General features: G+C 37.9%; 1 protein-coding gene and 1 pseudogene across 1 annotated transcript; both read right to left on the reverse strand.

The window, feature by feature from the left end:
• Positions 1 to 7,371: 7,371 nt before the first annotated feature.
• On the reverse strand, positions 7,372 to 9,889 carry LOC137941777 (laccase-17-like). Its single transcript, XM_068787359.1, has 6 exons — positions 9,704 to 9,889; positions 9,455 to 9,606; positions 9,119 to 9,363; positions 8,906 to 9,034; positions 7,831 to 8,796; positions 7,372 to 7,735 (listed from the first exon to the last, which is right to left on the reverse strand). The coding sequence occupies exons 1-6, from the start codon at positions 9,797 to 9,799 to the stop codon at positions 7,605 to 7,607; spliced, it is 1,719 nt and encodes a 572-aa protein (XP_068643460.1). The 5' UTR covers positions 9,800 to 9,889; the 3' UTR covers positions 7,372 to 7,604.
• A 2,087-nt stretch (positions 9,890 to 11,976) lies between these two features.
• On the reverse strand, positions 11,977 to 16,046 carry LOC137943023 (laccase-4-like; annotated as a pseudogene).
• Between the last annotated feature and the right edge of the window lie 504 nt (positions 16,047 to 16,550).

The raw sequence follows: 16,550 nt of genomic DNA on the forward strand, positions 1-16,550 counted from the left end.
AAAATAGTCCACAAAAGTAATAAAAATTTGAACCTAAGAAATATTAGAGACCTTTAAATGGCCCTATACATCAGAATATATTAATGCAAATGGAGCAGTACTAGTAGTTGTAAGACGAGGAGAATATGTACTCCTAACATGCTTACTTAATTGACATACCTCACAATTGAAATTAGACAAAGATTTAAGAGATGGAACTAAAAAATGAAGTGACGAGGTAGATGGATGACCAAGCCGATTGTGCCACAGTTGGGCCTCGAATGTAGTGGATGAAATTGAAGCTACTGGTGGAAGAGTAAAATAGTATAAACCCCCTTTTTCATGGCCGCTACCAATCATCTATTTCGTAGTTAGATCCTGAAATATATACGAATATGGTGAGAAGGTGACAAAACAATTCAATTGTTTGGGAACCATTAGCAATAGTGACAAATTTATGAGGAAGACATGGAGACAATGAATGAAGCATGTGTTTGTTACTTGATAAGTGTTCAGAAGCCCCAGAGTCAATGATCCAAGAGGATGGGGTTGAAGTGGAAGAAAGCATACCTGAGGCAATGGTAGTGGCAGCAGTAGGGCCTGGTGGAGAAGAGGATTGATCCAATAAGGATTTCAGCTTCTGAATTGTAGCATAGTCTTCTGCAGAAATAGTCACATTCCCGGAATGAGAATCAGTATTATCCTCATTTTTCTCAACATTAACTGGGACTGGATTGGCTGTCGTCCAATTAGGCTTGCCATGGAGTTTCCAACATGAATCCACATGGTGGTTGGACCATATAAATTTCTTTGTGTATATCACCATTTAAAAATGCATTTTTGACATCTAGCTGATATACTGGCCAGGATGAGTTAGCAGTGATAAAGAGGATGATACGTATCGAGTTTAGTTTTGCAACTAGAGAGAAAATCTCTTCATAATCTATCCCATAGCACTGAGTATTACCTTTGGCAACCAGGTGTGCTTTAAGGCGAGCAACCGACCCATCTAGGTTGTGTTTCAGTGAAAAAACCCATCTGCAACCAACCGGTCTTTTCCCTTTTGGGAGCGATGCCAATGTCCATGTTTGATTTTTATATAATGCATGCATTTCTTCATCCATAGCCGGCTTCCATCCTTGATGCTTCAGGGCCTCCTAATAGGATTGTGGTATGGAAACAGATGAAAGAGAAGCAAGAAATTGAACACACTCAAAAGATAAGCGATGAGAAGACATAAAATTGGCAATTGGATGAGACGTAGTACAAGAACGGGTTTCCTTTCGTAACGCAATAGCCTGAGTATCAAATTTAGGCCCAAACATAGGAGGAGAAAGACTTACCTCAGGTGTATCGGACAACTCCACAGGTGAGGGGACGACCAGTGCTTTAGGGGGGAGAGTAATATCTTCATTAAATGGCACAAGCGGGCATGGAGTGGTAGGAGGAAATGTAAACCCTAGAGGAGCCTCATGTGACGAGTAGAAGGAAGTGTCTTCAAAGAAAGTCACATCCCGAGATACCATCAACCTCCGAAGTGTAGGAGTATAAAAAATATATCCTTTAAGAGTTCAAGAATACCCCAAAAAAATACACCTCAGAGACCAAGGATCAAGTTTACTTTTATGTGGTGAAGTATCATGAACAAAACATGTGCAACCAAATACTTTAAGAGGAAAAGAAAATGGATCTTCTCCATGAAAAAAATAAATACGGAGTTTGATTTCTAAGTATTAATGAAGGTAACCTATTGATGAGAAAACATGTTGTAAGAATAGCATGAGGCCAATAAAACTAGGGTACCTTCATGGAGTAGAGGAGGCCCCGAGCTACTTCAATGAGGTGAAGATTTTTCTTTAAGCAAAACCATTTTGTTGAGGGGTATAGGCACATGATGTTTAATGAAGAAACCCATTACCCTCACAAAACTATTTAAACTCATTAGAAAAATATTTCATAGCATTATCAGATCTAAGGATTTGAATTTTTTTTTCCAAATTACGTTAGAACCATTGCATGAAAGTTTTTTAAAATAGAAAGAATTTTTGATCGGTCTTTAAACAAAAACAACCAAGTCATTCGGGTAAAATAGTCCACAAAAGTAAGAAAATATTGAGCCTGAGAAATGTTAGAGACCTTTAAAGGGCCCTATACATCAGAATGTATTAATGCAAACAGAGCAGTACTAGTAATTGTAAGACGAGGAGAATATGTACTCCTAACATGCTGACTTAATTGACATACCTCATAATTGAAATTAGACAAAGATTTAAGATATGAAACTAAAGAACGAAGTGACAAGGTAGATGGATGACCAAGCCGGTTGTGCCACAGTTGGGCCTCAGATGTAGTGGATGAAATAGCAGCTACTGGTGGAAGAGTAAAATAGTATAAACCCCCTATTTCATGGCTGATAACCATGTTATCATTTTTTACCCATTTATGGTAGACTTCATCTTCTTCATTAATCGAAGGAGGGATTTTGATAACATGACTCAGAAGGTCACGAGTAATGAGAACCCTCCGTACCGATTGAGACCAATTAAGGTAATTGGAAATACTTCTTAGTGGAATTGTAGTAATTCAGAGTATGTCACTCTTAATATGACTACTCTCCATGTTGACACAAATCAACTAGTGAGCTCAATTGTCAAAGGGGCTCAAATAACAATTACACAACGTAATTTGAAGCACCCGAAGACCAAATTAGCCACCAAAAATAAGTAGAGAATATTTTCACGAAAATAAGCACCAAATCATGGAAAAATCGATGCTTTTGTCAAGTGATAACAAGAACCAGCCACTACTCAACTTCACTTATATTTATCAAAAAAATAGAGAGAAGAGAATAGATGCAACTCTTATCCTTAATCCAAACTCAACCACAAAACCGAGAGCAACATTAGACAAGGTCTTTCTTGGCAAACCAAGAGCAATTTCTTGGTAAAATAAATTCCAACTCATGGGAATACTTCAACAAAAAAAAAAAAAGATTCAATAGCTGAAGTTCAAACACAAAAAATAATAGGCATAAGTGAGTGCTAGAATTTCATCAAACATATAATGGTCATCTAATAACATAACGTACTCCCAAGAATAACGTTAGATTATAGAATTGACAACAAAATATGCTGGAATCCCATATCAACAATGTTTGATTCTCGTTAAATAAAGGTAACTGAATCCAAATAACCAACAAAAAAAATAACCTTTGATCAATCATGTAATTTTTCTACAAGATGATCAAGACTTATAATTTTGTTTCTTCTTCACTTTAAGGTGAAGGGTATACTTATAATTTATGTACTTTTGACTTGTACAAATAAAGACAAAGGGGGAGGGTTTGGATAAGTCCACAACCCTAATTCTCCCTCAACGTGCTCACTATCTTATCTTCTCCTCTTGGTCGTCATTTTTCCTCTTTTCTTCTTTTCTTTTCGTCTTCTTCCTCCTTTCTTTCATCGAAAATTGCAACATATGGAGTCCGAAAAATTAACATGATAAAATGGAAGTAGAATAAGGTCATAATGGCTATAGAAAGCACAACACAAAGAAAAAGATTAATCAAAAGTGGAGTTACCTGCATTGCTGGGTTGACTTTCAGCTCTATGTGCTCATATAACTCACTCAAGAGCCTTGATAGCCAAACAATTAGCCAAACACTCACTTGATGTCCTAATGCAAGAAGCTACATCATAATGGTAAAAACTATGACTCTTCAACAGGCTTAATTCATCCAAAAACAATAGCAAACAAGCCATTCGGGAGAAGAAAAAAATTGATTCAGGTGCCTTGGAGGGAGGGTAGATTTTGTTGAAGGTTTTTCGAGGTAAGTAGGTTGCAGGAATTCGGTTTTCAAGGGTTTTTTTTTTTTTTTTTGGCCAATTAGCACGAGCTAACTCTCTTTCTTAGTGACAAATCAGATACAGCCTTTATATAAAACAGTACTAGATTAGTATGAGATAAGTGAAATATCTTGTAATGTTTAGTGCAACCACCACAACGACACAGGTAACATTGATGAAGACATTAGCTAGCCCAAATTTAAATTCTAATGTGACTTTATATAATAAATTTAAATATATAATGTAATGTTAATAGATCAAGTGATAAAGTAATGTCGATAGGCTGCCAATTACATACTAAACCTCGATATCATGGGGACTCTCGGTGTTACCCAAAGATACCACCAATCAGAATTAATGTTAATATTAATTTACACTGGAGAACCCACATTTATTACACAAATTTATCTAAGTCAGGTCCCGATACAAATGTACACATCTAACATTGTTTTACTGACAAGAAGTTCTTTCGTGACATTACATACCCTACCCTTATTATATCCTTTTTGAAAGAGTAAAAGTGTTTTCCATGGGTAGAAAAAAAAAACTCTTTCCAATGGGTTGAAAAGAGTCTTTTCCATTAGACTAATCTAATTTGGATTGATTCCAAAAAATGTGCCATTACAACTCAAAATCTAACATAAAAAATAATTAATGACCATGATATAAAGTGGCATGTCTTACCTACACCTTTGTTATTCAACAGATTCATATATTCTCATAAATATATAAAAATATATAAACATTACAAGAAAAATGATTTCTGCTAGCAAACTTCAATTCATTGACTAAAATACTTCTTTGAGTGTATTGCAAAAGTCGTTGAGAAAAATGATACCTTTCCTAGAGAATTATAAATTCATTACCACGGATGACTTTCTTTCAACGAAATTAAAATTATGCTAGGAGAAGTAATTCCAAAGAAAATTTTTCCACTCACGGGGAATAGTTTTCCCGGTGAAAATTTTAATTCGTGGGAGAAAAGACACTTTTCTATTATAAAACTGGGGGAAATTTGTGGGAAAATGGTTTTTATCAAACCATGGCTATTGTCCTATACCACGATGATTTTTCAAAACTGTGATTATTATGGTAGTATCACCGACAATTATTCACTAACCGATGACTATTAGTCAATAAAGCCGATTTTTTTCCTCATAATCGTAGGTTTTGGAGTATTTCAACTAGTGTGATAAATTTATGTATAAATTACGATTCTTTGATGAAAAGAAATCATGATTCTCCCTCAACGTGCTCACTTTCTTCTCTTCTCCTCTTGGTCGTCATTTTTCCTCTTTTCTTCTCTTCTTTTCTTCTCTTCTTTTCTTCTCTTCTTTTCATCTTTTTCCTCCTTTATTTCATCAAAAATTGCAACATATGGAGTCCTAAAAATTAACATGATGAAATAGTAGTAGAATAAGGTCTTAATGGCTATAGAAAGTACAACATGAAGAAAAAGATTAATCAAAAGTGGAGTTACCTGCATTGCTGGGTTGACTTTAAGCTCTATGTGCCATAGAACTGACTCAAGAGCCATGATAGCCAAACAAATAGCCAAACACTCACTCATGTCCTAATGCAAGAAGCTACATCATAATGGTAAAAGCTATGACTCTTCAATAGGCTTGATTCATCTAGAAACAATAGCAAACAAGCCATTCGGGAGAAGAAAAAAACTGATTCAGGTTCCTCGGAGGGAGGGTAGATTTTGTTGAAAGTTTTTCAAGGTAAGTAGGTTGCAGGAATTAGGTTTTCAAGGGTTTTTTTTTTTTTTTTTTTGGCCAATTAGCACGAGCTAACTCTCTTTCTTAGTGACAAATCAGATACAACCTTTATATAAAACACAAATAGATTAGTATGAGATAAGTGAAATATCTTGTAATGTTTAGTGCAACCACCACAACGATACAGGTAACATTGATGAAGACATTATCCAGCCCAAATTTAAATTCTAATGTGACTTTATAAAATAAATTTAAATATATAATGTAATGTTGATAGATCAAGTCATAAAGTAATGTCGATAGGCTGCCAAATACATACTAAACCTCGATATCATGGGGACTCTCGGTGTTACCCAAAGATACTACCAATCAGGATTAATGTTAATATTAATTTACATCGGAGAACCCACATTTATTCCACAAATTTATCTAGGTCAGGTCCTGATACAAATGTACACATCTAACATTGTTTTACTGACAAGAAGTTCTTTCATTACATTACATGCCCTACCCTTATTACATCCTTTTTGAAAGAGTAAAAGTGTTTTCCATGGGTAGAAAAAAAAAAACTCTTTCCAATGGGTTGAAAAAAGTCTTTTCCATCAGACTAATCTAGTTTGGATTGATTCCAAAAAATGTGCCATTACAACTCAAAATCTAACATAAAAGAACAATTAATGACCATGATATAAAGTGGCATGTCTTACCTAGACCTTTGTTATTCAACGGATTCATATATTCTCATAAATATATAAAAATATATAAACATTACAAGAAAAGTGATTTCTGCTAGAAAACTTCAATTCATTGACTGAAATACTTCTCTGAGCGTATCGCAAAAGTCGTTGAGAAAAATGTTACCTTTCCTAGAGAATTATAAATGCATTACCACAGATGACATTCTTTCAACGAATTTAAAATTATGCTAGGAGAAGTAATTCCCAAGAAAATTTTCCGCTCAAAGGGAGTAGTTTTCCCGGTGAAAACTTTAATTCATGGGGAGAAAAGACACTTTTATATTATGAAACTGGGGAAATTTGTGGGAAAATGGTTTTTATCAAACCATGACTATTTTCCCATACCACGATGATTTTTCGAAACTGTGATTATTATGGTAGTATCACCGACAATTATTCATTAACCGTTAACTATTGGTCAATACATCCAATGGTTTTCCTCATAATCGTAGGTTTTGGAGTATTTCTACTAGTGTGATAAATTTGTGTATAAATTACGATTCTTTGATGAAAAGATGTAAAATCACGATTCTTACATAAAAATGCCTCGACATAAAATGCAATAAATATACAAAGCAATTGGTTGCTTCAATAAGAAGCAATTTTTTTTTTTTAATTTTTGCAGATTTTAGCTCCTAACCGGTGACTTTTCAGTGCCAGAAGTAGCTAATAGTCATCAGCTCGAATGTAGTAAAAGTCAAGATAAGAATTAATTTGCCACTTATTTAAAGGCACTGTTGGCTGCTCGTCGAAATCTGAATTTTATATCTTTTAGCCCAAGTTAAAGCTACAGAGGATTGGCTATTGAAACCAACCGGTAGGTCACTAAAGCAGAGGTTCGTCTTCCGTAATTTAGAAAATTATTAGCCCTTGTAAAAACAATTGAAGAAACAAGCTTGGAGACTTGCCAAAGCTTCATTGTCCATGAAATATTTCGACCATATTTGTTAAAAAGTTCCTCTCCCAGAGTGATAATTGCTTCGAGTGTAGGCGTTTGTGAAACACTTTCTTTGAAACACTTCTTTGCTTTTGAACAAAGAAAATCAGAAACACAGGAGCTGGAATGAAGAAACGATTCATCTTTTATTAACATAAGAGACGTAAGAAAAAATTGAGTTACATTCATCATCAAATATGACGTAAAGATTACTCTCTTCCAGAATGTTATGCACAGCCGCAGCACGTTTAGGAATTCCTCGTCAGCAACTTCTCCTCTTCTCTTCTCTTCTAACCGAACAAGGGCCATAAAACAAGCTAGCAGAACTGCAAATCAAGAAATAAGTTAAAAATCAATCCAATTACTACTGTCTCTCAACCTTTCAACACTTGGGAAGATCGGCAGGAGGAGGTGGCAGTTTCTGGTTCGGCAGTTCTCCGTCCAAAACCAGCCATGCCATCTTCAAGCCCCAGCTGGTGTGAACCTCCAGATGACAATGCATGAACCATACACCTGTAGTCATTCCAGCGAAGCTTTAATAGAGTTATGTCATACTTCCTTGAAGACACCACACCCATGAAGAAGATCGGTCGCTTGTTAATACTAACCTGGATTGTCTGCTCGGAAGCGAATAGCTAGCCAACCGCCCGAAGGAATTCCAACAGTGTTCCGTTCAACAGGGTCGACGAGATTGTACTTGGAAGGGTCCTTCCTAGGGTCGAAGTTTCCGAAGCCTTGCCCCACTACGAAGAAATTGAAACCGTGGAGATGGAGAGGATGGCTCTCAGCACCCAGAATACTGGTGTCTTGAAGCACCAACTCAACGCTTGTGTTGAAAGAAAGCACCACCACTTTAGTGCCATTGTTGACCATGGTGTTGTTGGGTGGTGTACCCGTGTAGTTGAAGGGAGTCGTTGGGTCCTTAGGGAAGTCTGTCTTGTACACTCCGAAAGATTGGCCAAAGAAATGAGATTGCAGGAGTGCAGTTGTTGGTTGGACGAACGAGATGTTGTTGATAGAAGCTGCAAATTTGGTGCCATTGGGTCCTTGACAGGTCTGGTTTTTAGGGCAAGGATCTGTGCCTAGGCCGATGGTGAAGAAGAACTTCTTGTCAACTGTCTGGGGCACGTTGGCCGGGAACTGGGCATTGGCTAGGCTACGAAACTTTCTGCTAAAGTTGGCAGCAAAGGTAGTATCGTTAAGAGCCGGTAGTGTAGGTTTGAAGAGGGGAAGTTTCTTCATCCTAACGCCCACAGAAGAGTGAGGGTGCTTATATTCGAGCAGTCCGGCGGTCGTTGAATTATCAAAGGTGCCTTGTCCAGTCACATAGGGTTTGGCAGCCATTAGAAAGGTAGCATTTGGGTACTCCGACTTTGTATTTAGGAGCACATTGGTGGTTTGACCAGGAGTTAAGAGGAGGGTCTCCGTCTCAAATGGCTTCACATAAACTGCGTCAGCTTCTACAACTGTAAGGCTATGGTTTGCGATGCTAAAGAAGAGCTCGTCGTTGAGTGCAGCATTGATGAAGCGAAGAAGATAAGTTTTTCCTGGCTCGACACTGAGCTTGAAAGTATCTGGATGCAGAAGCCAACAAAAGGAAACACAGTCATTATTATGGTGGAAAACACAAGAAAACATTTTCCGAGAACATGAGTTGCCATTGCAGCAGTTAGGAAACCTAACCTTTAGCTGAGCAGTTGTAGGTAGGCCCAGGAAGTCCATTGATTGTGTAAGCTTCAGAGACATTAGGACCTCCACCTGTCTGGAGAGCCTGCTTGATTATAGCTTCAGTGTCCGCCTTGAACCATTCTCCTGAAAGTAATCCAATTTGGGTAGCACAATTGATTAACCGGTTCATATTTCCTGCCATCTACATTTAAATGTAGTTTTCCTTACCAAAGATGATGGGAATCTCCTTGTGTGGCTTAGTAAACGGGTAAGGAACACCGCGCGCAGGAAGAATGAGAATGGGGCCATAGATGGTGGAACGGAGCCACGAGATGTGGGCATGCCAAAAGAGAGTTCCTCTTTGGCCTGTAACAGTGAAGTTGTAGACATAGGTTTGACCAGTTTGTATAGGGCATTGCGTTATATAAGCAGGGCCATCTGCCCATCCAGTTTGAAGTTGCCGTATCCCATGCCTGTCATAAAAACTCAACTCAGAAGCTTAGACAGGATTGGAAAGAAAAACTAACGATGGAGGAGATTGAAAAGGTTAAAAGAGTTTCATACCAATGGATGGACATATTGCTCTGAATATGGTTTACCACCTTAATAACCACATTATCTCCCTCCCTAGCTACGATTTTAGGTCCCGGGAACTGGCCATTAATGGTGGGTATCGTCTTGGTACGGCACAGGCGTGTCACATTCTGCAGTTGAATCTGCACAGAACGAAAGTGAACGAATTCAGCACAACACTATCCGTAGAGCTACATTAGCAAAAGGAATTGCCTCCTTCATAAACAAAAATTCGATTACGTTGAACTTGTAATGTCGCGTAATGCCTGCTTCAGCACACAGAAGCTCCGACAACAGGCACAAACTAGTAAGAGCAAGCAGAAGAATGCCGCCCATTTCTTCCTTCTCTACTTTGTTGAACAAAGAGAAGAACTAATGGGTGGCAACGAAGCTCTCCCCTGTGTGTAATGTTTATATAGAAAAGAGGGTCGAGTTGGTCGAACGGATGTTTGATTAAAAAACTGATGAGGGGTTTTTGTGTTCGTGAGGTTGTTGGTCATGTGTTAACTGTAGAGTGCCATTAAAGTCAAATATTTTATTTTTCTGCTCCAGCTTCCTTTTCTGATTTCTTGAGGTAATCCTTGAACCAAAAATGATTTCTTTTTTCGGTTACCAAGTTATCATCTAGCAAGATCGCAGGATGAATAGGACTTGAAACTGGTTGATCGTCCTACTACTCTTACTCTTACTCTAAAAAATGTATAATTTACATTTCCTATTAAGATGAAGGAACCAACGGGCAACTACTTCCTCCATCTACCAGCCGAAAAAATGCTTTTTTTTCTGCAATTCCAACCCCTGATGTAACTGCAGAAGACGTTTACATCTCACAGTACATGTCCACAATTTTACTTCAGTTCCAGGTTCCAACAATCTGGTGGTAGTTAACCAATTTCTTAAATTAACCAATTTTTAAATTAATTTTAAAAATACCCCAACTTTGACCAGTCAATTGCCAACTTGTAAGTCCAGCTTGCCTTGTCATATTTGACCGCCTATGTGGTGCCACCTCATCACTCGAAGGAACTAATTCCATGTCATTTTACACATCATCGGCCATCTAGTCTGGCACGTAAGCTCGCCTTTTTCCCCCTTTTATTATTGATTTAAGTTCTTTTTTAATTTTCCATGAGATAGATCAATTTTCCCACAAGTCTTTGATATTTTCCAGTGTCAACATCTTCTCTAGTTGTGGCACACAATTTTTCATTCGCATCCATAGGTGTATCAACTTGTCTACAACCCTTCATACCCGTTTCTTCAAGAAGATCCAACGTATTTTATTTGAGACAATACTATTCCATGGTTTAACTAAAGGACTTTTATACCAAGAAAATATTTGAGCTTACCCAAATCTTTAGTCTTGAACTCTTAACATATCATATTCTTCACTTCTTGTATACTATGAGTATCATTCCAAGTCAATATAATATCATCAACATACACGACCAATAATATCTTCCCTTTGATAATATCTTTAACATATACTGAGTGATCAACCAAACACCCATGAAACCCAAATCGTAGAAGCGTTTGATTAAATTTATCAAACCAGGCCCGAGGGGAATTTTTAAGCCCATATAAAGATTTATTTAACCGGCAAACGGACTCCCCCTCGACCACATATCCTGGTGGTTGGACCATATGAATTTCTTTGTGTATATCACCATTTAAAGATGTATTTTTGACATCTAGCTGATATACTGGCCAGGATGAGTTAACAACAATAAAGAAGATGATACGTACCGAGTTTAGTTTTGAAACTAGAGAGAAAGTCTCTTTATAATCTGTCTCATAGCACTGAGTATTACTTTTTGCAACCCCCAAGTCTCTGATATTTGCAAATATCAACATCCTCTTTGATATTTTTTTTTAAATAGATAGTTTAATAAAATTCCCTAAAATAAAACTGGAGTTCGTCGGAAGGCAAGATGCCCTCGTCGGAAGGGACGTTCATGTGTTACCTCAACAGTAAGCCTTTCTAACCAAGCCATGAACACGCTCAATGACCGTCTCATCTCCAAGTTTGGTAGCTCGAAAAAAATATAGACAGGAGTGCGACGTGTCGGTTGGCGTGGGCCAGTATTCTAGAGATCCTCCGAGGTCAGAGAACGACTTAGCAACTCACTTCATCCAGATGAACCCACAATCCTTTTCCTCAACCTCAACTTCCCCTCAATCACATTATTACTCGTGTATTGCTTCTTAAGTCTGTCAGTTACATGTAGTAGGTGTGTACTCCTGGATATTACACGTCATCCTCTCCGCTAGTATTAAGTGGCCCTCTTTTATAAGGCTGAGATTACTTGTAGGTTTGCCGTACATACTTGGGAAGCTTCTATTCAGGCGATGAATGACAACCGTTGATCTGGCCCCAAAGCATTTGTATCCATGTTCACATGTTGTCATACAGAGCACATCAATATAAAACTTATGGTATAGTATATTCTCACAGCATCCATGCTCATAGCATGATGGTCATATCATCATCATAAATGGGAAGAAGAGAGGGATCAGCACTTGGGAAGATCCGAGGGGGGAGGCAGCAGTTTCTGATGAGGCAGCTCCCCATCCATCACAATCCACGCCATATCCAATCCCCAGCTCGTGTGGCCGTCCAAGTGGCAATGCATAAACCAAACACCTGTAAATTAATCCACGGTAGTCAATAAAGTCTTCGGTCAACCGTCTACGAAGATCAAATCAACTGGATTCGTTACTCGTGACTAACCTGGATTATCCGCACGGAAGCGGATGGCCACCCAACCTCCGGCGGGGACTCCAGCGGTATTTCTCTCCGCCGGGTCGACCAGTTTGAAGTTGGGTGGGTCCCTTTCTGGGTCGTAGTTACCGACGCCTTCCCCAACCACAAAGAAGTTGAAACCATGAAGATGGATAGGGTGGCTTCCGCTCCAATGATGCCAGTATCCTGCAACACCACCTGCACATTGCAATTGAACGGAAGCAGTATCGCCTTTGTGCCGCTGCTCACCTGTGTGTTGTTTGGAGGGGAACCCATATAATTGAACGGGAAGGGAGGGTCAGTTGGGAAATCCACGGTGTAGACCCCCTTCGATTTCCCAAAAAAGTAGGCCTCCAGCAGCGATATTGTTGGCTGCATGTACGAGACGTTGTTCATGGAAGCTGCGAATTTGGTGCCATTTGGCCCTTGACAAGTCTGGTTACTTGGGCACTTGGCCGTGCCAAGGCTTACCGTCATGAAGAATTCTTTGTCCACATGTTGGGGGACATTACAGGGGTACTCAGCTGTGGCCAGGCTGCGATGCTTCTTTGATATTGTCGAAGCCAAGAAAGTGTCATTGAAAGCTGGAAGAGTTGGCTTGATGAGGGATGCTTTGTTGATACCAAAACTACACTGGGAGAAGAAGGATTTATGTACTCCAGAGTTCCGGTGGTCGTTAAGTTGTTGAAGATGCCGGGAAGGGTTGAATAAGGTCCTGCCATCATGAGAAAGGTGGCATTTTTAGGGTTGTCGGTTTTTGTGTTAAGGAGACCATCATTGGTGGTCTGGCCTGGCGCTAAGAGAATGGTTTCTGTATCGAATGGCTTCATGTAGATAGCATCAGCTTCTACAACTCTCAAGGTATGGCCGGCTATACGGAAGAAGAGATCTTCGTTGAGTGCAGCGTTGACGATACGGAGCAGGTAAGTCTTCCCGGGCTTCACTCTCAGCCTGAACGTATCTGAACGATGGACCAGGTAGAATATTAAGAATACCAAACCACATATTTCAATAGGGCTTTTTACTAAAATACCAGTTTGAAAAAACTTATTTATGAAAACAACGACGACCTCAACTTATTTGCAAAACTACCGAACTTTAACCAGTCCACTGTACATGTGGACAGTCAAAAGCGACACGTAAGCTTTGACTGCTTATGTGTCGATACCTCATCCGTGCGGTATGGTAGTTGAACACATGGGCTGCCACATCATTATTTTTACACTTCATTTGACATGTCATCTGACACATCATTATCAATTTCCCTCTTTGCCCCATCATCTCTCGGCATGTCAGCTCACTCCACGTAAGCCCTCCTTTATATTTTTTTTGTTCTAATGTTTCTTCCTCGATCTATCTCCTCTCCTCTCCTCTCGCCCTCGCTCTTGTTGCCGCCGCTCGGCCTCGCCCTCGACGCCCCCCTCTCAACCGCTCTCTCTTCGTCTTAGCCTCATCTCTCGTTCTTCTTCTCTGTTCCCCTCTGTTCATCCTCTCACCGCCCCCTCTCTTAATACCCTATCATTTCACTCTCTCGCCGCCCTTTCTCTCAAAATCGAAGCCCTACTCACCCTCCAAACCCGAATTTGAATTTCAGAAGCCGATTTAGGAGGGTTATTTTTTAGGGTTTTTGTTAATTGAATCTAATTGTTGTATTTAATTATAATGTTGATTTGTATTTAGGTGTTTAATTACTGTATTGATTTTTTTGTGATTTACTGTTTAATTTCTGATTTTATGTTAATGAAATTTCTGTCAAATTAAAATTATTGTAAAGTTTTGTAAGATTTTTAATTAAATAATATATTTTAATAATTTATTATTTTTATAAATAAGGTGATTAAAAATATACAAATAAATTATATTTTTAAACACTAAAACAACTTTTTTGTATATTTTTTTAATTTATAAATGATTTAAATGGATAATATATGGGTAAGAGTTAAAAGTAAAAATTTTTATATTTATAAATATTTTAAATCCATAGTAAATGGGTAAGAGTTAGATTATTTATATTTATAAATATTTAAAATTTTTAAATATTATTATTTTGTAAATAAGGTGATAAAAAAGTATACAAATAAATTGTATTTTTAAACTCTAAAATAACTTTTTTGTATATTTTTTAATTTTTTAAATATTTTAAATCGATAATATATGGGTAAGACTTAAGAGTAAGATTTTTTAAATTTATAAATATTTTAAATCCATAATAAATGGGTAAGAGTTAGATTTTTTCTATTTATAAATATTTAAAATTTTTAAACATTATTATTGTGTAAATAAGGTGATAAAAGTTATACAAATAAATTGTATTTTTAAACTCCAAAATAATTTTTTTTGTATTTTTTTTAATTTATAAATATTTAAAATCTAATTTACTTATTTTATTTTATTTTTTAAAATATGAAGAAATAAAAAGTGTAACGATAATTTTTTTAATTAATAAATATTTTAATTGATATTAAATGGTGTTAAATAAGTAAGAGTTAATTTTTTAATTATTTATTAATTTTTTAAATAATTTATTATTTTAGATATAAGGTAATAAAAAGTGTATTTGATTTTTTTAAAATTTATTCAAAATTTTATCATGTAATGACGTGGCAGCTGACATGGCAGAATATGTGTCAACTATAATGACGTGGCAGCGATGTGTTAATCTACGGTATCACACTGATGACATGGTGACGTGTAAACAGTCAAAGCTTACATGTTGCATTTGACTCTCCACATATACAGTGGACTGGTCAAAGTTCAGTATTTTTGTAAATAAGTTGATACCGTCGTTGTTTTCAGAAATAAGTTATTTCAAATTGTTATTTTGGTAAAATTCCCATTTCAATATGCAGGAACAAGAATATGAATTTTATCTTGTAGGAAGCATATATGCCTTTCTCTGAACAGTTGTACGAAAGCCCCGGCAGTCCATTAATGGTGTACGCATTGGAGACATTAGGTGCCCCACCTGTCTGGAGAGCTTGGCGAACCACAGCTTCAGGGTCTGCATGCCACCACTCCCCTGCGATTCATTATTCATATCCAACAAAAAAATTGGTACTTGGTGGGAGAAACCCAAAGGTCATCTTGATCTTGCAAAGATGTGATCTTTATTATCTAAGAAGATGGTAACTCCCCTGTAGGGGGTCGGGAAAGGGGTAAGGAACGCCGATCTTAAGAGGTCCATACACAGTGGAGCGCAGCCAGGAGGTGTGTGCATGCCAAAATAGAGTTCCTCGTTGGCCGATGATGGTGAAGTTGTAGACGAAGCTCTGCCCAGTTCGAATGGGCACTGAGTCACAAACGAAGGTCCATCATACCATGCCGTTCGCAGCTGCCGAATGCCGTGCCTGTTCTCTCCCAACAAATCTCCCCGTCATTTCAGAAAAACAACACAGATTGGTATGATACATAAGAGACTTTCGAGCAACATTACAGACTAGAGGAAGGGAGAATGACGGGTTTTGTACCAGTGTAGGCTGATATTGTTTTTGACGGAGTTAGTGACTTTGACAACAACTCTATCACCCTCTCTGGCGAAGATTGGCGGCCCAGGGAACTTCCCGTTGACTGTAATTAAAGTCTTGGTTCGGCACAACCTTGTCAAGTTTTGGAACCCAATCTACAGCAAACAAATCACAAAATTAAAGAAAAAGAAGAAGAAGAAGAAGAGGAGAAGAAAGAAAGGATAGAATTTCCTTGATGCTGCAAGTGATTATTAACAAATGACATTCATACGTAAAAGTCGTAGTGCCAGGTGAAGTTAGCAGGCTCTGCACATAGGAGCTTAGGGGAAATGAGTAAGAGGCACAGTAGTGCAAATGGTAGAGCAGTGGTAGCCATGGAAACTGAGCAAGGTGAACCACCGAATCAACCTTCCAAGATTTTGAAATGCTGGTTGTGGTTGGAGAGACATCTGCGTCCGCAGCAGATACAAAAGAAGACCGCTGCAGAAAATAACATCTGGGTTTACCCTGGAGTTCGTGAATTCGTCAAATCTTGCAAGCAAGCAACATTTTTGTGATAAACAGCAAAATAGGTTCAAGGATCATAATAAACATCGGACAGTTATAGGAGATAGATTACGTTTGTTTTGGATTTACTATTCCTAATCTGATAGATTTTGAGCCATATACAGTTTCTTGTTAATGGCAAACATGCAAACGATGGCCCTACACAGGAAACGTCGAGGCTGTTCTGCTGATCTAAGTATCTGGTCTCTTTTACTTGCACGAAACTAACATAAAGAAAAGGACAAGTTGAACGACATATGGAGCAATCACTTGTTGTTTCCAATGAAGATAAGAACTGCTGAACCAGAAGCAGTCACTTCACGGAAACATTGGT

Source organism: Aristolochia californica, unplaced genomic scaffold, assembly GCF_029961685.1.
Source record: "Aristolochia californica isolate CCGP_79_NKW_82.1479 unplaced genomic scaffold, dmAriCali1.0.hap1 SCAF_10, whole genome shotgun sequence".
Classification (NCBI taxonomy): Eukaryota; Viridiplantae; Streptophyta; class Magnoliopsida; order Piperales; family Aristolochiaceae; genus Aristolochia; species Aristolochia californica.

What these genes read in the sequence shown, in the direction of transcription:
- LOC137941777 (XM_068787359.1), bottom strand. Translation starts at nt 9,799, where the DNA reads ATGGGCGGCATTCTTCTGCTTGCTCTTACTAGTTTGTGCCTGTTGTCG. An exon ending in CGCGACATTACAAGTTCAAC is followed by an intron (nt 9,607 to 9,703) that starts GTAATCGAATTT and finishes CGTTCTGTGCAG; the next exon opens with ATTCAACTGCAGAATGTGAC. An exon ending in CTACAACTGCTCAGCTAAAG is followed by an intron (nt 8,797 to 8,905) that starts GTTAGGTTTCCT and finishes TTCTGCATCCAG; the next exon opens with ATACTTTCAAGCTCAGTGTC.